Source organism: Wasmannia auropunctata, unplaced genomic scaffold (assembly GCF_000956235.1).
Source record: "Wasmannia auropunctata unplaced genomic scaffold, wasmannia.A_1.0 LD335996.1, whole genome shotgun sequence".
Lineage (NCBI taxonomy): Eukaryota > Metazoa > Arthropoda > Insecta > Hymenoptera > Formicidae > Wasmannia > Wasmannia auropunctata.
In genome coordinates, this window is record NW_012026894.1 from 1,119,769 (window position 1) to 1,144,216 (window position 24,448).

General features: G+C 46.5%; 1 protein-coding gene across 1 annotated transcript in view; it reads right to left on the reverse strand.

The window, feature by feature from the left end:
* The window catches only part of LOC105453648 (neurobeachin), a 307,877-nt gene extending 283,435 nt beyond the window's left edge, over positions 1 to 24,442 (reverse strand). The window contains exon 1 of the mRNA XM_011695781.1: positions 24,077 to 24,442. Within this exon, the coding sequence (XP_011694083.1) occupies positions 24,077 to 24,235 (159 nt within the window). The 5' untranslated portion in view covers positions 24,236 to 24,442. The remainder of the gene's footprint in view (positions 1 to 24,076) is intronic.
* Between the last annotated feature and the right edge of the window lie 6 nt (positions 24,443 to 24,448).

Below are 24,448 nucleotides of genomic sequence, written 5' to 3' on the forward strand. Positions count from 1 at the left end.
CTCCCCGCCATCCGGCGAGAAGAGCAGATAAGGCGTGCGCATTGAATTGCGTGCAAATACGACGGAAAGTTCTTCGGGCGTGCTCTGAGATACGAGCGGGTACGTAGCTACTAATTATGAGAGCATCATTCAGCCCTTGGCGAAACTGCGAGCGCAATGGTGAGATCCGTGGATATTAATATCATATGAGATATTCGCATCTCGGCCGACTCGGTGAACGCCGGGGTTAAAAGTGCTTCCGAGGTATGAATCGAGAGATGAAACAGGATTTCTACGAGCTCGAAATGCAAACAGATTTTCTTAAGCAGCGAGAGAGGGTGAATCGCGCGAGTGGATTTTCCCCGTGGAAACGGAGCCGTCCGGGATGTCAGGAGGCACGGTAGTGTCTTGGTGTCAAGTGTATTTATGTATCTCTTGATGCCAGTACCGGCCGTGTCTCTTTATAAAGGGGGTACAAAGGGGAGGGTACGGGGGAAAGAGGGAGAAGGGTTGTCGAATTAATTGTGTCACGCATGAGAAGGCATGTCGCCTCGGTGGTGGACGACGTCGTTTTAGCCGGCAATACAGGATCCGCTGTGCGAAGAGCTATTAAGTATCCCCTCGTGACGACCGAAGTGAAAAGGAACGTACAATCGGGACGCGCTCAATCGGTGTGCTTGCATTATCCGTCATCGTACCCGAAGGCTTCCAACTCAGCTCATCCTTTCATGTGGAGGAAAGACGCGAACGCCCTTTCATTTCCGAGATGAAATTTCTATTGACGACCGCCGGTATATAACGTAAGAGCTCGAATGAAATTAGTAGCTGCGCCGTTTGCGTGTGAATCAATAGTTTCAAAGGGGGGGAGGGGAGGGAGGGAATGCTCGAATGACAGGGAAAACGGTAAATCTCAGTTTACGATGAAATTTCGTTTACAAGATCCTATTTAAGAAATATCACGAGAAATATCGAAAGCGCGCGATAAGAAATTATTATGAATTATAAATTCCAACTCAGTCACGGGCACGTTCGAGGACACACCATGATAGCGGGGAGGATATGAAATTAGCATTAAAATTCCTGATAAAATTCATCTCGTTGGTCCCTCTTCCGCTTTAAAATAATCTCATTCAATCGCGAGACGCGTGCCATTGCTTCCGCGGGTGGGGGGGGGGGGACGCTCGGATAATTCACACGACACAAGACGGCATCACCATCCATCTCTCGGTCGGACGAATATTAAACCTCTTCTCCTCAACAACACGCGCGCTGGCACGTCGCGCTCTAACATTTCATGCAGCGCGATGTCGTATTTTACGGCCGTATCGTGGAGACCGAGGGCGAAATAGGAGCAGCGCGCGCGGGATAAAACGAAGAAAGAAGACGCGCGAATGAGAGGGGCGGCGCGGCGCGCGCGAGCGTATCCCACGTCAACCCGCAGCGACTCTGAATGACCCCTAGCTCGTCGTGCATCGCCGGCGCCGACGGGGGTGCTTTTTCTATACGCAGCTCGTGACACATTCTACACGCTCGGGGAGAGGCGTAGGTGCGGCGCCGGTTTAGCCGACGGCACGGTCGATTACACGGCCGCCATTAAAAGCTCTCAAAGGCCGTCAATAAGCTCTGCTTATCGCTTTTCATTCGCTCTAATTGCGTATTATGATTCAATTGCGGCGCGCGGCGCGGCGCGACAGCGGGACGTTTTCCCTCAAAGCGGCAAACGTAATAACGAGCACTCGTCGAGTGGAATTGAAACTCGCATTGACGCCGTCGTGATGCCACTATCGGCCGCGATTGCTTGCGCGAGCGGGAAGCGGACGGATAATCGGCAGGGCGTATATATACAGTTTGACGAGACTCCGGGCCGAAAACCACGGGCGAATCCGTGCATCGACGATGCGACTCGATTAAACACATTTGATTTCGCGTGAGCGTCTCCTCGTGATCCTTGGAAGTCCGTTATGCCGCAACTCGCGCGCGTTCACTCGCCATCCACTCGTCCCCAATTATACGAAACGTGCTCCGAGTCTCTCCGATCGTGCGGGACGGCGACGACGCCGGTGGAATTTCCTTCTAGTCGACGGAAGCCTCTAACTGTAGGCAAATATCGAAGAACAGATTGCTCCCTCGTTTCCCTCGACTGGGAAACGCAAGTGCGACGCGAGAGACGGTAGCATGGTGTTGCCAAGACCGAGGCTGCTTTACGGTCCCGAGGGCGCATCCGTGAATTTATCGAGCTCTCAGGTATAGGGTACACGGCGCCGGTAAAACGAACGACATTTTAATACGAGACAAGTGGCCGCGTCGCGCGTCGCCGACAGCCCGGAGAAACGGGAGACGACCCGAGATTTTATGGGCAAAAACGAGAGAAGATGGAAATTGATAATCTCTCAGAGGAAAGAGATGCGTGGAAAGAGCAATCCGTCATTCTGGCATCTGGCATCTCATTGGCCCCCTCTCTCCACTCCTCTGCCGCGTAGCGAACGTTGATATCTCTCCCATTGTACGATACACCGCCGTACAGTCCTGTGTGTAAAATAGTATTAACGCCGGACGACCCAACGTTTGTTCCATCGATAGCTTGTCACGGGATTGGAAATTTCATGTAAATTGCTCGCGTCTCGAGAGCGGTAGCAATAACAATGGAGCCGAACGAATTTCAGAGTGAAATCCGCCCGCCGCGCGCGCGGTCGTAAGAGAGTTAACTCAAAGGAAGATAGATCGTTGGGCGGTTTCAAAGGGCACATCGATGAAAGATATTTTCCTGGGAGACCGGGCGAAGAGCGCGCGCGGGAGCGACGATGGCGCGGGCGCGCGCGCTTAAACATTTCAATACGAGGGGAGCGGCGATCGTTAGATCGATAGATCGATCGGAGCCTTTATCGGAGCGCCGCCGGCGCGCGCAAAGCTAAACCGATAAGGCGCGAGGGAAAAGTCGGTTACGGCCGACTTTTTTATTATGGCCGTAACGGCGGCCGGTTTTTTATTCCGTTCGGCTACGGTGTTCGCCGTAAATACTGAATGCGATTACCCGCGCGGAGGAGGGCACCCGGTCGCAGTGTCGCGCGCCGTAAGGGAAGAATCGGCCGTTGACTCTCCGGCGTGCGCCGGTCAGTATACGGTGGACCGTCGCCGGGTTGGACCGTCTTCCAGCTGCTGGAATATGCAAATGCGGCCCGCATTCCCGGCGGAATATCGAGCAGGTATAATGTCGCGGCGAGAGTCCGGCCTCTCCGTATTCCACCGCGCCGTATACACCTGCGCGTCGGATATATCGACAGTTATCTCATCGGGATCGACCATTCTCTGCGTAGAAGCTACAACTCTCTCCCCCGTCGTTCGTAACAACAACGCGCGTATCAACGTCCGCGCGTAAAATGAGAAAGGAAATTCAATATAACGACAATAGATCTCGATGGCACAAAGCGTCGCGCCGTGTGTACACCTTCCCATCCCCCTTCGCATCCTCTTTCTCTCTATCGTTTCCTATCTTTGAGCGCTCGTCACGCGAGGAATTTCGTGCGGGGCCGTATTTTTACATTCGAGAAAGATCGAAGTCGGATGCTCACTTTATTTCCTTTGAGCGACGAGTGAAGTTTCCGTAGTCAAGCAGTCCTGAATTGCGAAAATACATTGCTTGGGTACACACTACACAGATATATAGCAAAACAGGCTCTATCAAGCGGATAAACTTTAAAGTGATTAGCACTACCTGCGATCAGATATATTCCTTTTCTTCATACCATATTCTAGTACACAATATAATATGATCTGATACAAAATAGCCAAATATAATTATGAAAGTTATGGATACGAAAATTGGTGTTATCAAGTTGGTAATATTCAACGCGGAAGCTCCTTTCTCCTCTTGAAAAATTTCTTAAGAAACCCCCTTCACGCGTCACGAGTGCATCGCTGGAAATTTCTCACGCAAACTTTTATCGACGTTACATCAAGCTTCTTAAGATATTACCCTGCGCTAGCCGTCGTTCAATCCACTGCGCCACCGCGTCTTTGAAGGAAATTTCCGGGGCCGCCCGCTAAATATTTAGCGTCGAATAGGGCGGGATCAGAAAAATGGAGTTCATTAAAAAGTCTCTCCGAGAGCTTTGCCGAAGCGACGGCTTCGGTCGTCATGAATGCCCCTCGTGGGACTCTTTACATTAACAAATCCTTCTACAGTGCGCCTCCTCGCAGCGCGGAAAATGTTAGGATTATACACCGTAAAGGTTGTTACAATCGCAAATAGTAAAATGCAGTCGGAAATTCTCTCGGGTGCAAGCGCCTCCGGAACTCCGTACTCTCTCCCCCCCCTCTCTCTCTTTCTCAATCTCTCTCGCAGACAAGTAAGAAATCATGAAATATCTAGAATAAATTCACCAGCACAGTATTGTTTCGCCCCCGACGGTCGCACGAATTTCCACGCTTTACGGAAGCTTAAAACTACTTTTTAAGACCATCTTGAGCAGCACTCGACTAGCTTTCGCAGAAGTGCGATATAAGTGCACTCGAACAGGCGCTTTCCACGAGTATGCCGTAAAAAGAAAATATTTCTAATATGTAGCGACAGAAATGTTCGGCTTTGCGCCTTTGAGTGTGTAACAGCCGCGATGCGAGATAACGTCATCAAGCCAAAGAAAGGTTACAAATTATTACAACTTTCGCGAAGCAAAATAATCTATAAGTTCAGAATAAATACTCCTCAATGTTTCCGAAGCCGAAACTCGATAAATTTTACTTTATATATTTATATAATTTATATTATATTGTATATTTTTTATGTTATTACATATGTAATTTATCTGATATTAACTTTATATATAATTATACGTACTAATATATATTATATTTGTATTCGAGTGTTTATTTAAATTATATAAATCTGAATTTTATATATATTTATATAATTTCTACTTATATCATTTTAGATGCTTTTAACGGTTGCAGGAAAAATTTTGTTTTTTCCAAAAATTCTGAAAACTACTCTCGGGTTATTTTAAAACTTGAAATATGCATAAAATAAACTTCATCAAAATAACCCGAATGGTTCTTGAAATTAAAAAAAAAATTTTTTTCCTTCAATTTTAACATCCTGTATCTTTGAAATTAAATCATTCAGGCATATAATCATATGAACTTTTTGTCTTCAATTTAAAAGTAAAGACATCACCCTTTAAAATCTTTTATATTACTTAGTTTTACTTAGTCTTTTATGTTACTTTCCCTGTATATATATAATTTATTATACATTAACTATATATACGTATATATGTGTGTACCAACTTGAGATGTTAGAAAGAAAAGTCGACAAAGGATTATTTGTGATATATATGTCTTCATCGTGGGAGAGTGCAGCCTTCCTGGTTCGTAACGCCGCTCCTCTGTACTTAACTTTTAATCAGATTAGGAAGGCTCTATCGATAACTTACTCTCGCGTGAATTGCAAGAAACACGAGAGACAAAACAACGAAGAAAAAGAAGCGCTTTATTACACGTATCCTGATATCGTGATTTGTACGTATAAAGTAGCCAGAGTGTATCAAGAATGATGTAGATACGCGAAGAACAATAGTCAATTATTAAAGTACCGGAGAAACGCGTCGCAGTTTTGCGTGATTCGAAATATAACATTCCTAAAATTGGACTTGCGCCACTTTCAAAGTTCATATATCGATCTACCGAAATTATCCCGCTATCGCGTCAGGATTTATTTCGCAAGTACGAACGCCCCGATTTTTCATTGGCGATAACAGCATTGTGGAAAATCGAAGGCATGGCGCGAAGGGCCCTACAGGGCGGATGGATTTTATAACAGCTTTCCGCATTGGCGGTCGAAATAACGTTGTACAGATCGTGACATGCACAGGCCTTCCTCCTCTCTTTTTCCACCTCTCTCTATCTCCCCGTCCCTATCCATCCCACTTCATCGAATTTATACCGGTAACGCATTTTCCACCGCCCCACTTCGTTCGCTTCCGGAAAACGAAGAAATGAAGTTGAATCCGAGAGAAAATAGTGAAAAGGGCGCGGTTTGCGTCTCGTGGAACTACAAGAGCGCCGAAGCGCTCGCGCCATCGAATTTCCAAATGAAATAAGATTGAAAATTGCTGGAATGCGGTTTAAAATGCTAAAACATAATAGTTGGATACATAACGTTTACAGACGCTGACAGAGAAGAGGAAAAATAGATAAAATCGATAAAAAAAATACAAGTAAAATAAAGTCGCTGTATATTTATACCGAGCTTTCAACATACATTTAATAATATACCGTAAATGTATTACAATTTTTTTTTGTCGCGTAAACGGCAGAAATTTCTACGCTCCAACAATTTTTATAAAGCGAAAGGGTTGCTTTGCGCCAAAGAAATGTCCCCTCTGATTGACCGGTTTCACTCGAAATCAATAGGGGCTCGGCCGCTCCCTGGTATGCTTTATATTGAACCGCTTAGTATATAGAGCACGTAACCAATACACGTACATAAATAATCATAAGAGGACGAAATCTGCATACAGAACCCCGCGCAATCAGACCTTTTCGGTAACGCAAGTATTACTTCTAACAAATGTTGTGCAAATTTCACGTATCAGCGTAAACGTTTGCGCAAAATTTCCATTTCCATTGTTCTCTAAAAGTATATATTTACGCCAGACCTCAGGAATTAGTAGCAATAACACAAGCGCGTGATGGTAATACGAATCGACGTTAAAGCGCTCGTGTTCAGAATTTTCGTCGGCCGTTCTATAGTCATAACGATTTTTTTTTTAGCAGTTTTATTCGAGCTCGATAGAACAATTGACTGCGACGGCCATGATCGTCTACCTCTAAAATATAAAGCGTGGCCCACTTTTTGATTCTTTTTTTATGCGGTCATCAGTTCTCCATTATTTACGCGAGCAAGTCTCTACCACGCCCTTCGTTACGTTACCGCTATTACGATATCGCTACGAAATCGACGCGGGCTATCTCTCGATCCTATGCGTCCACGTTGTTTGTCGAGCATTCAAAGGTAGAGTTACGACCTCGATTATGAAAATGATAAGGAAAAAAAAAAAAATTAATTTTTACGATCATCTTTGCCTCTATATGAACTGTGCAGAAATATTACTGCTCATGTTTAACGATATATTGCTTATTTAAGACCAGCGTGACTACGAACGAGGGACATTTTCAGCAACCTGCATAATTCATTTCACCGCAGCTCTTTCGCAATTATAGAGCTCCACTGACACAGTCCCATTTTGGAACAGACTGAAATAGAGAATTCGATTTCTGATAAATGCTATCGATTTAAAGTGTCGGTTTTTCTTCTAACGGAATGTGGCGAGATTTACTTCAGAATAGATTGTGAAATTTTTTGTTGACGAATCAATAGACATTAATTCTTTACAGAGCGTCGTTGCGTCTCTCGTGAATCACGGGATGAATGGGCTTGACTGTGACGCGTCGAAAAATGCATAATATAAAGAATTCAAACTGCTCTATATATATTTTAAGCTTTTATTTTTGGTAACATAATCATTAATTCACTTTAATATAATTAGTTCTTTTTCTAACATCAGCGCGCGCGCGCGCGCATTCTCTTGCAGAGTATCCAGTGCAATTTGTCGGGTCTTTCTTGCGATATGTTAATTGTTATTCTACAAACGTCGTGAAAAACAGCGATGACGGGCACCATGGCTGCGTTCAGGCGCGACGGTTACGGTATTTACATAAAGCGCGAAAGATAAAATTGCGCACGTGCGCATAGACAAATGAAATTCTCGGCACAGTCGAAGTATGCATTATGCACGGAGCACTTTTTGTCGGGAGTTGCACCTGGCGCCCGCAAGAACACCGCGACGTGCGACCGCCACACCTCCTCCTCATCGGACGGCGAGTAAAAAAGCGAACGCGTCAGTCCCAATGACGGCCGCCGTTGGCATTATAATTATATAATATCTTTGTGTGATAATTGCACGTGAGAGACGGATCGCGCTTCCTCAAAGATGAGCCTCGAGATATATGTACGTGCGAACGAAGTGCACGTTCAGGTGCTTTTAATGCAAATCTCAAATATATCATTAGTAAAATCACATTAAGTTAGTAAATCAAACGCCGTGAAACTGAATTTCCTATAACGGGCTTTAATTTTTAACGTTATACGGCTCGTTGGGCTCCGCGCGGACGTAAAATTACCTCCGAAGAGGGAATCGAATGCAAATAAAGAATAACATTTTCGTTGGATAATGAGCGTAGATCGATCTCTCTCATTTCTTTCCCGTTTATCTTCCGTCGACTTTTCGTACAATGGCTATTCACATTACATTTATATCGACCCGTCCTTTTGTTGCGGCCGTTACGTACGATACAGATCAGGCGCGGATTTACGTATTTTGCCGCTTGGGGCTGAAAAGTAGCTGCCGCCTCTTGTACAGGTAGTGAAAATTAAAATTTTTATAAGAAATGCATAACGCGATCTGAACCTCAGCCGTACGCCGCCGCTGAAACGCGGTCCTGCGGCACGAAGCGCCGCGACAGGCGGCAGAATCGGCACGACGCGCCGGGGCGCGTCATGTCTCCATATTTTGCCGCCCCTATATTTTGCCGCCCTGGGCTATAGCCCATTAAGCCCCTATAGTAAATCCATATTACAGATACACAGCGCCCGATGGACAATTTGCGGTACCCACGCGTGTATATATGTGTCCCAAATTCCGGCCGAGTCGAGAGAAGCTCGCCGAATCGATTCCGATGAAATTTCGAGATGAAGTCGTGGCACTTCGTAAAATTTTCAGCCGGGCCACACCGCGCGGGGAAACCGGGCTTACTTATTCAGACGACGTGAGTTCCGCTCTCTGGGAAACTGCATCTCCTGCACCTCCCCCGGTCGAGTCAACGACCGCGACCGTGCGGTTGAGAAATGCGGTGACGATCGCATATGATTTTTCGCCCCGTTCCCCAACGGTCACGTCTCTGAGGGAAGGACGTGGTGCCGTCGCGTTATATAGTGTAATAACGTGCGAGACACTGAAAGCCGCGCTTTGTGTCCCGCGTTTGTCTGCAGCTATCGCGACGCCTATAATACAAGCGGTGTCAAACTTTTTCCCCGTCGCGCTGCAACTTTGCCTGCGCCGATAGACAACTGCAGCGGCATGTCGCGCGCGCATGAACGGGCGCGATGGCAACCGACGTGAGCTTGAAAGCTCACGCGCGCGGCTATATACGTATATTCTCGAGACGGGCGGCATGTCGCGCGCGATCGGCGTGTGTGCGCGAGACGAAATTTTCTGCGTCGACGAATGCATCTTTGGGCGAGACGACGCCGCCGACGCGCGAGACGTACGTCGTGCACACGCGACAACGAAACGAGGGGGCCGGGGGGGGGGGAGGGAACGAAATGTGTTCATCGCTCCTGTTTTTCGATATCCGTGTCGCGAGTTGCACCGCGGCGCGCGGTCCATTCGCGATACGGTACAACATTCGACAACGATCGCGATGCAGCGTGAAATTGGAATTTCCGCGCGTCAAAGGACCACGCTGCTCCACGGGCTTCCCCTTTACAACGGGCACGAGTGAAACGCGCGTCTTGTCATTCGGCTGACATCAACGGTCAGTTCCGTTCCGTGTGTGCCTACACGATCGATCGGACGCTGGTAGGGTTTAATGTGTACACACCGAACCATGTACGTTTCCTCCGCTATTCGCGTCTGACTGACCGGAGTCCGTATCCGCAGCCCAACATTCCGCATGCAAGATTCGCTTTTCAGTCATATCACATCGTGTTCCTATATAAGCGCGTTTCGGTTAATGCCCGATTATTCGTGCACGGGATATTTAATTAGCGTGCGCCATTAGCTGGTCAAATTTCGAGGAAACATTGCAGAATGTTTAATTAAGCGTGAGCTTATCATGTGTGAACGAGCGTCGAATTAAATATGAAAGGCCATGTAAATGTGTAAACCATGTAAACTGTCGAAGGATATTCGGAAAGAAACGTTGAGAACTTACGAAAATTTTGTAAAATAATTATATTTTCCTTCTATTCTTTTAGTTCGAAAGAAAGATTTTTAATATTTTTTTTTTTTTAAACAAGAAAATAACCTACATAATTTCTATTATTTAAAGCTACATTTCAAAACGTTGCTTTGAAGAAAAATTTTGGAATATAGCTTAAAATTATATTTATTATCTGTCATTTTTTTGTTCAATAAGAAAAATATTAAACTATTATACATAAAAAATTTTCTACGAAAGAATAGGACCGTATGTGATTCGTTACGCATGGAAGATCTCTAATCACGTATCTCTCCCAGATATATATTCAAGTGACAAAGGATTAAGCGTGATCGTCTGGGAGGTCTATAAATGACTAAGAGAGCGAATAACGCATCTGATGGGATAAGCAATAATTACTTCAAGAACAAGCACGCTTGCTCACGCTCACTCGCGTGCTCGCGATCGGGGGTTTCGTGCGGGATGCAAAAGGCTTATTTAGGAGGGATGCGACTTGAAAGGATCCGTCTTCGTACCCGGAATTTAGCGGCAAGGGAGCTTCACCGTCCTCCGTAGCATGGCGCGCTGCAACGCGCCATTCCTCATCGGCCTTTGGAATTAAATCCCGACCACCTCCGTCTCCGCTTGTGTGTAACCCTCCGGACTCTCAGCAGCCCACGAATCACGCGAGAGAGAAACGTATTTTCGCCGACGCGAGGGATATACGTCTCTGACAAGCGTGGTTCGCTTTTTATTTTTTTTTTTGACGAGCGTAACCTTGCACCTCGTGTGTGTACAGGCCGATCGACAGCAATGCCAATAATCTCATGTCTCGCCAACTCTACGGTATACACGTGCCGCGACCAGAATATTTGCCCGCGCGCGCTGCTTTTTCTCTCTCTTTCTCTCTTTCTCTCCGTGTCTCTTTCCTCTCCGCGAAATATTATCCGGTGCGACAGCCGGTGTGCATCGCATACATCAGTCCTGGCGTTATGCGAGCGACATCGAAATCTCCTTACATCGTAAATTCGAATGCGGTGTATACCACTGGCGGAAACACCCCCTCCTCTCCCCCTCCCCCCTCCCCCTGCGCGTATCGTCAAACCGTTTCCGCGCGACGTCGAGAGTCGAGCTTCCGCACTCGGAAAGCGATTACAGGTCCCTCAATGGGCTACGTCGAGACGTAGTATCTGACCCGAGCCGAGTGCCGCGAGACATTTATCTAATATTTTCCTGGGTAGACGACGACGAAAGAGATGATTTAAAACGTCCGGCTTGTACTTTATTGCTACGTTGTTGTAATATCGACATCTTGGAACTAGGGCAAAACCGATAGTACCCCGTGATTCATAGGTAGAAGAGGGAATGTCCTACATATGTGTGCGCGTCTGGATTATATATATATATATATATATATATATATATATATATATGTATTTCTTCTTCTATACTTTCGAGGATTTCTACTTTATGGGACATTATTAGTTACGCTATTTCATTTTGCGCCCTCTGACGTATTATCGCTCTAAAATTTCGACGATTTCGAAACGGTGGAATGCGTCGCATTGTCGTCCCGCGACGCGGACCGTTTCATCATCGGACAGCAATTTTGTACCTGGTACACGGCGGCGGGAAAGTTACGATCTGTCGGTCCCCGGAAATTGGAAAGGCGTAAAAATGGGACGAGCGCTAGAGACGACGCGCGTCCCTCCATATAACTCCTTCTCCATCCCGTAATCAAAACCACGAAAGAAGGTAAATTATCTGTCGTTTAAAGTATTGACGTATACGGTGTCCGCCGTAATTCACGTTGAGAAGGAGGAGGTGGGGGGGGGGAGGAGGCGCGCTATTTCCGAGCAGTAGTTCCTGGATAACTCTCGCACAAAGGGCTATAAATTTATCGGAGCCCGGAATCTTCACTTGGCGCGGCGGGAGGTTTTAACGCCGCCGTCCCATGTAATCCATCAGAGTGCGCATAGCGGCGCGAATACGCCGAATAAATATTTTCGCGGGGATGTCATTTTACATAAATTCCGCAAAATGATTAATTGAATACGCCCGGATATGTCGAATTCTCATGGAAGGCCGGTGCATGTGATCTGAATAAATTATTGTTCCACGCTGTATGGACACGATGGTTTAATATTCGAGGTACGATATGTCAGCGCCGCGATATCGATGCGCGAAGCGCCCCGTTTTATCAATTATTATTTTATGCAAATATTAACACGCTGATTAATCTTTCATAACGCAACGCGCGCGAATGCAAGCTGGATATTTCTAGGGCAAACGAACGGAGAGGATCCCGGGATAAGTTTGCGCGGGCAAACAGTTATATACTGATGGATACAGATTTCCAGAAAAATATCCGCTAACCCACCCGCAATTATTTTCTATAATCCAACGATGACTTGTAGCGCACGCTGCCGGCAGTAAATATACCGCGCAGGAGAACTAAATGGTGTTTCCACCATTCGCAGCGATGCCTGCAATTCATCCCTATGACACACACTCTGCCCGCAAGTTCCGCGCCAACGTCTATCATATCTCGTCGTATTATTAATGCCCTCGATTTAACCAGTCAAGAAATTACGCCGAGACACAAAGATCGAGAGGTCCGAGGAGAGCGTTGAATGCCGTTTATCACAGATTCCATCAACATTCCTGTAAGAACCCTTTTACTTGTGCGTAAATCGCGCGCGGAATGCAATAACTTTTTATTTCATCATTTTACTCGTAATCGAATCCAAGTATTAACATGCATTGCACGCACGAGGGAAAGGGACACCGCAAAACATCGAATCGCAACGCACAGTGTCAGAAATTTCCATAGAAACTTCGAAAATATTGTCGGATTAATGAGTGATTTTTTAAATCACAATTTCTTATTAAAAAAAAAAACGCAAAACTTAATGCTACAATAGTCAAAAAGGTATGATACGATTAAACGAATGAATTATCTAGCCGATTAAAGCGGCTAAGTATCGCGGAAGATGATGCTAATTCTTTCTGTTTCTTTGCAACTTAAAGACATCTTTATATTACAATCGCTGCATTGTCGTCTTTGCGTAATCAGAAGAGTTGCGAGTTTAACTAATTGTAAGCGTCAAGTCCCCTTGCGCGATCTCTTGGAGTTCTTTGTTTGATCTTGCGATGTCGTTAGAAGTAAGCGTCCGCCGAGTCACGCGCCCTATTTTATGCTCGACACACGTGTCTTTTCACGGCACCTCTTCGGGTGGGTATAGATAATGACCACTCGAGGCTTCGCGCCATCGACTTTGATCCTCGTGTCCGTGCCACGTGAACCGTACGAAAGTCCGGCAGACTCGCCGCAAGAACGCCTGGCAAAAAGCTCGCACGACACGACGCGACGGTCTGTCCTGGCCGATTCGGACGCGACAGCGGAAAGACCAATTTCTTGCCTCTTCCTGTATCGATCTCGCGAACGTCGAACGAGTGATTTTTCCACCGGTTATTAGTCAATCCCCCTGTGAATAATCCTATTAGCGCCTTCCCTGATGGAAGCCCAATGTATAATGTACAACGGGCGATCAAGATTAATCGAATGATAGAAAAAGGGCAATTTTTCAAAGGTTGCGAACTCGGCAAGGGAACCCTTGAAATTTTCATGCAAACGTACGAGAGCGAGGGAAAGTTCCTGTAGAGAGTTCATCTGGAAGCGTGCCAAAAACGCTTCTCCGCCAACGCTCCGCGACGACATTGAACGTAACTTTTCTAATAAGAGAGCATCGGCCTCGCGATGTTCAATAGCGTGGCATAGAATACATTCTAACTATCTTTGTCGCGCGATATATACGCGTTATTCGCAATAAACGATAATTCGAAATTCCTGCGAGAGGGGCGCGAGTCAATGATCTCGAGGCCTCACTGCAGGCGACGCTTCGTCGACCGTCGTCCGCTCGAAATGTCTATTATAAGCCCGAAGCCCGGAATGCTTCGAAAAATTGCTTCCCATCGGAGTTTTCGAACTAAACCGCAATATACGACCGACACACCGTGTTGCGGATATACCTGCATGAGCCGTACAGTCGTTGGCCTTAAGCGGCGAAGAGTGCACGATAAATGCAGATGGACCCGCGCCAGAAGCGCTTTTGCCGTTGCACTCTGCCGCATTGCTCGCAATTCTTCCGCCAAATCCTTTAAACTTCGATACACATATTTTCGAAGGTGGAGCGCCGGTTGGGCGGAGGGGATTTACACAGTTATATAAGAAATACTTCTTTTCAGGCATGAAGTATGAAAATAGCTGTTCCCTCGAATACTGCGAGCGAGCCTTCCGCGGGTAAACGTATATATTAGCTCGTAGACTATTCTCTCTTTTCCCGTTTCGTAATTTTTTGGATCCAGACCGTCGCGATAGGTTTCCAAAAGAAAGCAACTAAAAAAATATATAAATATTCGTAATATTTTTGACTTGTAAATATTTTTGAGTTACTATATCGATTAACATAAATAAATAAAAAATCTGTACATATAGTTATTTATTCGTTTTTTCAAACAATTTATTGCACAAAATAAAAGATGCATCTCACGGTACAATAAACAGAGATCATGACAAGTTTGAAGAGTGAATATCGTGTATATTGTGTGTTGTGTGTGTGCACGTGTGTGCGCGCGTACGTACGCATGTATGTGTCCTACGTGCCAAAAGCGTCGATAAAACGTTATCGTCAGTTTTAATTCCGTTATGAAACAATGGTGCGTTAGCGCGTTTTGCGGCACACGGTATACGAGTTCCTGAGACTCTCCCCCGCAAATGAACGCGACGGCGCGGCGGTTTCGAGCATTGAAACAACAGGATCGAGTTCTCGAGTAATGGCACGTTATTGAACATTGGCGCGCGCGCTAGTATCGTCATCAGTGAAGCTTACGCATCACCGGCCATCCTTTGATACGCGCGCTTCGTTAATTGTGAAAAACGAAGTTATTGGATATCTCGTTTCGCGTAATGCCAATAGGCCCCCCTCCTCTTTCCCTTCCCTCCTCTATCCCCCACGGCTTTGAAAAGCAAAGGCTGAACGTTCAATAGTCCCTTCGTCTCTCCGCTACTAACTAGCGCCGTACCTTTCGGTCTCCGACAATGAAAGAGCCTGTGTTTTACGTCCCCCGCGCTACCACCCCGTTCGCCGGGAGTTTTTCCTGCCTCCTTGAACAGGCAGGAACCGCTATTAGGATATACAGTCGGCGAATTTTGCCGACGGAAATTATAGGATAAGGACCCTCTTTCCCTCTCCCTTCAAGGTACTCCTAGCTACGGCCATCCGTTCTCTCGCTTGGCCTTGTTAAAAATACAAACCTGTAAAGTGACATTAATGGCATGTTTTACAAATGATTGGAACAGAAAACAATGAGATTTAATCAATCGCCGTCATATAAGTTGGACCATTAATCGTACGAGGGCTCGTACGATGATGACCGGGGATACCGATATCACGTGATTCTTATATGATTAATAGTGGGAAAAGAGCGCGTCTATTATAATTGGCTGGCTCGCTAAAGTATTCATGATACTCTTGTAAGAGCCAACTGCCAATTAATGGAAAAGCGATTGTTTCCTTCAAAAGGATTATTTTTCAACTAATTAATTATTGGTTTTCGCAAAAACGTCGGGCACATTATTAACACAATGCTGCTCGCTCACTCGCGTGTAGACAACCGCAGCGGCTCCTCCTCCTTCATGCAATTTGCATAAACTGTCACTCATCATGGATTAATGCAAGCGTATTTTACTGATGTAAATGTAATTTACGGATGTAAATAAGTACATGCATGAATGCATGCGGACATGCAAAGTGAATCGGCCGGAAAAGTGATACGTCTAGGCATCGACGGAGCCGACCCGCAGTTTGGTTGGACATTTGTCGAACCGAAAATCGAATTAAGATAAGTACTCGCGGTCTCGCAAGATAATCGCGATTAAATTCGTCGTATCGATAACAAATTTCGCTTATCACTGGAGGCACGACCGTCCGCGCCCGCGCGTCTCCAGGGAGATGCAGGGCGATATAAGAGCGGACGGTTATCGATACTTCGTCGCCGTGCGGTATGAAATACGGCCGGTTATCGTTAAATCGTAATTAATGATTCGCGTTACGACGAACGCAACGCCGTTGAACCGGCGGCTTCTACAAATACACACGCGCGGGATGAAAATTAATGGATGGAATAATCCCTTTCATTAATCACATTGTGTTGCACAGTCCCTTCGCGAGCGGTTCCGCGCGCCGCGCACCTCCCCCTGCCTCCCCGCGTTCTGGCGAAAAACACGTTCAATAATTTTTTATCACTTCTCATCAGGATGGAAAAGGTCTGTCTCGTTCGTGAATTAAATTTTTAGCTGTACAGCGGGGCGCGCCAAAAAAAAAAGTGCGCGCTCGTGGCGATATCTCTTTCCGTGGCGAGAGGAGAAACACACGTCCGCGCGCCGCTCGGAAAACACAGCGGAGGAAGAACAATAAGGAAAAGAACAATTTTTAACTTTGCATCATTATTCATACGCGACTTATCCCATTAACTTAGCTATTTTGCCGCGCCGTTGCACTTGCAGTGCCCGTCGTCGCTATTATGCAGAAAACCGAGCGACAGCGTTAGCATTAACTTAACATACGGGTCCGTGGCGCGCGCGCGCTGACATCTCGGCAGTATTGTCTCGGCGCAAACAAGGCTATTGCCCAAACTATGCGCTTACGCGACGCTTATGATTTGATAATGGCTTAATGCTCGTATAGGCATGCATACATACATACATACGTACATACGCGCGCGCGTAAGCGCAGCCACGTCGGCGGCGTCCGCCATGCAACCTGTTACCGCAACCGCAATTAATTTATCAAGTTAAGACGCAGTTATGTCATTGTCATTTCCCTGACACCAGTCATGCCACTTCATGCACACGCAGCGCATTTCGCTTTTCTTGGCGATATATCTAATTAGCCGAGGCGCTATATAGCGTCCCGCCCTCTCCTCCCCCTCCACGCGTTTAAACGCTCTAATTTGTACGTTGGAAGCCTTATCAGGCCGCCTGCCTGAACGACGATAGAAATCACCCGCGATAATAACAAACGAAAACCTGCTTCGCTTTCTTTCGCGACGCCGCTCGCATTAATAACGCTGCATGCGTTAGTATACGGACTTTTTTTTTGAAGAGCGATACCGCGTTACTATATACGGATGGATTTTCCATACACTTTTACGCGTCAGCGTACGTGTATATGCGCGCGTATTGCAGAACGAGAGAGAACGAGAGTAGGAAAATTTAATTTACGGACTCGTTAGACGCCTCGCTCTTCACTGTTTGCTCGCACGCTGATACTGACAGCACTGCACGTAGCAAGTTCTCCAAACAAGTTCGCCGAAAAGCACTCGGTCGGCGCGTAATTTTTTTTTTAATATTTCGATAACCGAAGCTATCGCGAGGACGGATCCGAAACCGGAGAGATATAATCAACGGTCGCGCGACACGCAAGGTCACGCCTACTCCGGTATAGTAAAAAGGAGGTAAACCGTGTATCCTGTCTAACAAGTACGAGGGTAAATATGTCGCTTCGATATCGCACAATGCCTGCTCGAATTCTTCGTTCGCTCGTAAATGCAAAACGAAAGAAAAAATAAAAGAAATATTTATTTCAGGCTCGCGACAGGTCCACGAATTTTTACAAAGGAGCTGTCTAATCATGTGACCTTATAAATATGCGTATCAGCATGCGTCATCCGTTAAATGCCAAATACATGCTTTTCTCTCCTCCTACCCACCCCGAAGAAACACGCATCATTTCGTGATGTATCGGTAGCTATATACGCGACGTCTACAAGCCACACATTCGTCTCGTCGAGATTTCAGCCCGGCGCGGCGTCAGCGCCTGTCGATCGCGCACGTCGATCGTCCCGCGAAGACAAATAAGCGCAACCCGTCATTGAATCGATTAATAATCATTCTGCCAGTTTAACTGAAGACTCGCCCACGTGCCTCCACAGCTAATGTTCCGTATGTAAAGTATTTCGCGCCGCCGTGAAATCGCGATTAACATGACTGCCAAATTGCGCGAATCGAATCGACGCATATATAGAGCTTAATGATACAGTGGTCAGACAGCCATGGCAAAACGGTATTATGCGCGGCGTGCATTTGACGATTGTGTTTGGATTGACATTATTCGCCGTCGGTGCCGTCAATTAATGCTTTTCTATTGCGTTTCTGTTACGCGCAGGAAAATACGGAGTTTGACGATATTGTCGCGCATTCGTCGAGCATTCACGATCAAAGCCTCGATAAAACCGTCACTCCGCTGATAAAGGACCCAATATATAAACGTGTATTAATAACCGGGTTTCACCTTCGTGGTGGCAGCTTCAAAGTTTCAAATATTTTGCGCCGGAAATTTAATATGCCATGATGTTTATTAAAATATTATTATTATGTCATTAAATTGTGTTATTTATTAAACACGGTACATTGATCCCCGAATACGTACACGTACGTACATGTTAAATGCGCGCGTGTATGTGTGTATTTTTATTTTTTATTTTTAATGGGATTCTACAAGCGAACGTAATTACGCGGCGCGCGTAAAGGGAGACGGATGTTGAAATAGATGTGGGAGAATTATGTTATCAAAGCACCTTTGCATGGTTGTATCATCACGTAAAAGATAAGATCGTATCAGCTCGTACAAATTTCACCGTTAGTAGTATTTCACGTTAAGCCGTTAAAATTGCATTATTCCGTCGACTGTTTATGAATAAAGTACGCACGCTGCGTACGTGTGCGTGTGCGGTCTTTTTTTTTCCTCCCGCACCGCCCCGCCTTGCATTTGCTCGCTTTTTCATTTCCGCGAGAAACGAGATTTTGAAAATTTAGCGCTATTTACATTTCGATCATTTACGCCCATTGGACAATTCGCCGTCGGCGGCGGCCACCGCGTTCGCGCTACGTCGCCACCGGTATACGCGCGAACGTAAATGCGTGCACGTCGATCACGTCGCGCACGCATGAACGGAATTCGTGATCGATAAGCATATAGATCGCGCGCGCCCGGCACGGCGGCACCTGACACACGCACCCGAGAGTAGGAGAGACCGGCCGCCGATGACGACGAACGGAGCATGACGATAGTGAATCCACGCACTCTTGCAATATGTCGGAATCTACATTTCCATTTATATGGAAATTGCAAAATCACGCTTTTGTCCGATCAATTAGCGACGGACTATCGGCGGTACGTGAAATCGCGGATATCGCTTATTCCACTCGAGGGAGGCGGGGGAGGCGAGGCAGGAGAGACTGGCCTCGGCCACGACGACCTGCGCGCAATCCATTATCGCGGAAGATTACGGGCAGGGTATGCGAATGTAAAACGATTAATATCGGCGCCGGTCGCGGATATGATACATCGCTTCGATGTTAAGTGATTCAAGAAACGGGATGATGAGAGAGCAAGCATTATACCTATTTATAGCGGATTTGCTATTATCGTCGCTGCACACTCGCGTAATTAATTAAAAGAAACGACGAAAAATGAAAAATCAAAGAAGCCGTGAGACTAATATAATTATGACGTAAAAATTGTGTCAAGACGTTCAGCCGCGGTAAAAATGTCATAAACGAGAATAACTCTTCGCCACGAAACTTCTCCTTCTTCCTCTCATTCTCTTTCTCTATCTGTTTCTTTTTTTCCTCTTTTTTCTGTTTAATAACGAAATATCATTAAAATAGCCTCAAAGGTTAGGAAATATCATAGGTGAAGGTATATCATTTATATGAAATTATATCTTTCTATTTCTCTTACTCTCGTCCTATTTAAAATAGATCGCTGAGAAGTAAGAAAAATATTATTTTACGATTAGTTTTAAAGTATCATAGATGACTGTAATATTGCGGGAGGTTTCATCCCGCTATCTCTCTGTCTTAATAACCAACCTTACAAAATAATGGTTGAGTAATAAAAACACCATTAGTTGCTGAAGTACAGTCTGCGTCGTAAAGTGTTGGCTTTCATGCCAACTTGTTTTTATAATATAAAATTAAGAGACAATATTGCGCGAAATAAAATCTTCACTATTCGCGGCTGTAAAACGATTTACATGTTATACCCGTAACACGATGTTTTATAATATGAAAATAGATTGCACGAGTGCAACATTTCTGCTGAAGCTATAAACCGGGAGGAAATAAATAGCGGCCCTCTGCCGAGACAAATCCCACCGTGGTTGTGAAAAGCGAGCTTGCATGTAGACGATATGCACAGCCAAATCGATTAACACCGAGTGCGCGCGCGATGGTCAAAGCGGCCGCGGCACGCGGGCAAAACTATGTCATAAGCATATAAATAAAATATTTCGTGGAAAGTGACTACAGGGGCACTCATAGACGAACGCGAATAACAATGACACGGAAACCACCGGGGTGGAGGGGGACAGGGGTATAGGGACCACAACCGTGTACGAATAATGCCGCCGTGATGAATTGCAGTCGCGAATTTCCATCTAATTACTCGCCGACATGTCCGTCGTATCGATCAAACCAAATATGTGCCTACGTAAACGCATTGCATCGATTTCCGACGTTGTGAAAGCCACCGTCAATCCGTTGTCGAAGTGGTGCATTAAGAATTCCCCGCTGACTCTTCGGAAAAGGTGAGGCGCGTATATAAGGCGAAAATAAAAGACGCGAGTCTTCGGAAAGGATTGTTGAAATAGATAAGTTTTGAGACGTAATCTCTCGCGTCGCGCTAATATTGTAATTATCTTCATTGTCTTTTCATGTAAATTGAACGCGCATACGTGTATATACCTAATAATAACAGAAAATATTTAAATTATCCGCGTTAATAATAAAATGCTTATCTAAATAAGCTCCAGTCTAAATGCCTCTTCACGATAACATTTTCGTAACACGAAGGTCACTGATACGTTAAAATGTTACATATTAGTTGCGAGAGCTACGTAAAAAAATGGGAATATGACAATACTCATAGTTTCCAGTCGTTACGAGCTTTTAAAAATTGAAATCTAAAAATGATCTGATTCGCGCTCTATGCAATTTAACATGATTTTAAACGTTTTGAACTTTGAATACTGACATTTAATCTCGACGATGGTAATATAGTTCGCTCTACATATCGAGTTCATGTAACGAATTGCTTCTATAATAATGCCTGCGATACAAACATTATTCGAATGCTCCAATTGTTAAAATTACCGTAACGCAAAACTCTCGTACAATCGAAGTGGAATTTTGCGAAGCAATTTATGCGGCGTTAACGGGTAAAAAGCAATTGTAGAGGGGTTTACGTTTCACTTTTTACACAAACTGCGTAATAAAATAATCATTTGCCGGGCGAGCATATTCTATATGGTTTTTCGAACCGTTTCGGCGTGTAACGACCTAATATGTGTTCGCAAACTGCATTTCGCTCGGGCCGTACGTGCAGCAGCCTCGGGGCCATAGGATTAAATGCCGCAGCTTATGCAATCGGGGTTATATCGTACGACTGCGGACAAGCGTTAACTAATTCAGGGTCGAACGAATTCGAAACTTTGTGCTCGATATTAGCCTTCAAGACGGTCACACGGTCTTTACGCTTTGGCCGCTAATAACCGGGATGGCGGCGACGATGCTGACCGCCATTAACTCATGACGAATGTGCCGTCGCGGAAAATCAATTTTTGCTTTTGCGCAAAAATATCGAAAGAGAACGAGAACGAGAGAAAACGAGAGAGAGAGAAAATTGCAGTAGTCGGAATCGACACGATAATACGGAATATTCAACCGATATCGCAAATATGAATGTTTTGCGAGAATACAAACTGGGAACGGCTACATGTACGTACGTCCGAGCGGCGCATAATTCAGAAATATTGGCGGTGGGCATATACGGGATGTAATATAGTAAATTTACCGTCCTGTATTCCGAACGCGCGCGCGTGTTATTATCTCTTTATATACGTGTCCTGCCGAGTTCACAACTGCACACGGTTGTTAAATGCCTTACGAAACGAATACTCACTCCGGCTAGCTGGTATCAACGACGACAACAATATTTATGCAAAGCGGGGCAAACACGGCGTGCCGCGTGGCAAACGTCATGCAGTACGCAAAGACTGAGGATTTATTAAAGATATAATTGAAAACAAGAGAGAGAGAGAGAGAGAGAGAGAGAGAGAAAGAGTTTTAGTCCATGGAAGCATTTTAAGATTAAGCCCTCGGGTGCGACTTTTTCGAAACTCGGTAAAAACGGACACGGATTTTCTTTTTTTTTTTCTCTCTCTCTTTTCTTTTTGCGCCTGCCTTTGTAAACGTGGGTGCTCCTTCAAAGAGGAGAAGGTGTTCCACTTCACGTGAACGATCCGCGCCGCGCTCAGGTTGCTATGTATCGAACGGGGTTAAATATAAGTATAAAAGTTACATACGAGAGAGAGAGCCTATAAGTTCGAAGAAACGCGTGCTCGAGCTCGACGAACGGCGGGGAGTTGCCGCGACGATAGCGAAGCGACTTTAAACGTTCCCGAACGCGCGGCAGGGAGAGAGGGATCGCTAATCGGCGCCACGTGTGAGATATTTGCGGACGAGTGGTTCCGGTGAAACGTTCCGCGTTCGTGCGTGCGCTCCGAATCCATCCGCGCCAGAAGCTCCATCATCAAGATATCCCCGGCGCGATAAACTACTCCTCTGTCGCGACGAGAGGGTAATTCGGGACGACCGTGAAAATCGCCAGAGTCGTGATCCTCGAGATATATATATATTCGTCGTCGGAACTTCGACGAGTGTGTGTAATATGTATGTGTGTGTGTGTGTGTGTGTGTGGGACGATTCGGCGCTGATAAGAGCACGCTCCGCGCCGCGACGGCGGCGACGATGGTGGTGACCCACCGTAAAATCCACGTAAGCGCGATCGCGCGCGGCTGGCGACGCGAGGAGGCGATGTGGGCGACCGCGGCGCGAATAAAGCGCGCGATTACAATAAAAAAACAAATCGTCCTTCCCCCGCCCGCGAGGGGGGAAGGGGGGGGGAGAGGGAAATCCCACGTTCCCAGCCATTTTCTTCGACAACAGGCGCACGTCATCGTCGTTTCACACTCCGATAGGCGATCGTATAGGCGAGCCGCGCGGCGCGTGGGACGATCCGCGCGAGACGTGTCACGAATCCGCGGATCCTCGTCATCCTCTCGTTCGCACGAAGCCGAACGATTACTTATGTTTGCGTAATTACGTCCGACGGCCTCGCCGCGCTCACGCTTGTCCGCGCGGTCGGCCGTCGTCGCCGATTCCGGCGTCTGTTTGTCCATTACGGCGATCGATGTTATCGCGCGCGCTGATTATCGTGCGGCACATTTCGCGGCTAAACGCGCGACACGATTCGCGAGGTATGGCCTTCCGCGCTGAGGTGGAATAATATACGTCGAACGGGGAGAGCCGATCTTGATTTGGCCTAAGCTGCCGCTCTCGTCAGTCGATCCTAAGTTTATTTCGAATCGTTATTTATTCTAGTAAAATTAATAATTATCAGTTCAATCAGCGGGAACAGTTGCGTCGTGAAATATTTTTAAAAGTAGAGATATTGTAAGACTATACACGAATATTAAAAGAATACACGAGCTCGGAGCAGATTTCCCCGAGAAAAGGAGAGATCGCGATCGAGCTATTATTTAGCCGATTTAGCGTAAAGGTGAAGCTATGTTAATGAGTTGCTCCAAGGCTTGCTTGTCGCTAACGACAAGTCGGACGGCATATCAAGTCAATTAGGAAAATCACTCGGCGAGAAAGTAATGCGTGTCGGTCGGTTTTTACGATCGAGGGGAAGAGAAATCGCGCGAGGGGTCCCTTCGAGAAGTACGACGTTTTTTCGCGGAGAAACGGGGGTCCTCCGACGACGACCGCGCGCAGACAGGCGGGGAAGTTTTGACAGTTGGGCTGTCATATCGGAAGCGTCGCGACGGGTGTCGTCGACTGTGGGGGCGGCGGGAATCGCGGCGGCCCCGCGGGGGCGAAGCAGCCACGGCGACGAGGCCGCCGACGTCGACGGCGCCGGGCGCGCTGCGCTGCGCTCCGCTCCGTCAGCGACGGCCGACGGTGACGGCGGCGCTCGTTCCTCGATCGACTCACCAGGTGCAGCACGGTGTTGACGACCTCCCGATTGGACACCTGTCCCACCTCGATCAGGCCGATCAGCACGGCGAACTTGAGGCTGTCGTTCATCGCCATCGCCACCACCTCCTCGGGCCGCTTGATGTCACTGAACGGCGGGCTCTTGAGGTCCGCCATCGCGATTTTGTTTAACGCGACCGCGAGCGCGCCGCGCGTCCACACTCGCGAGGTTACCGGGGGACTACGATCGCTTCGCACGAGGTTACGGTCCTATCAACGGGAGCGTTTCGCCGTCACATGATAATACAACACAAATTGATCTGCCATGTTAGAAAGTGGGCACTGTTGTGAGCACTGCCAGCCGCGCCGGCCCGAATGTTCCTAGGCGGA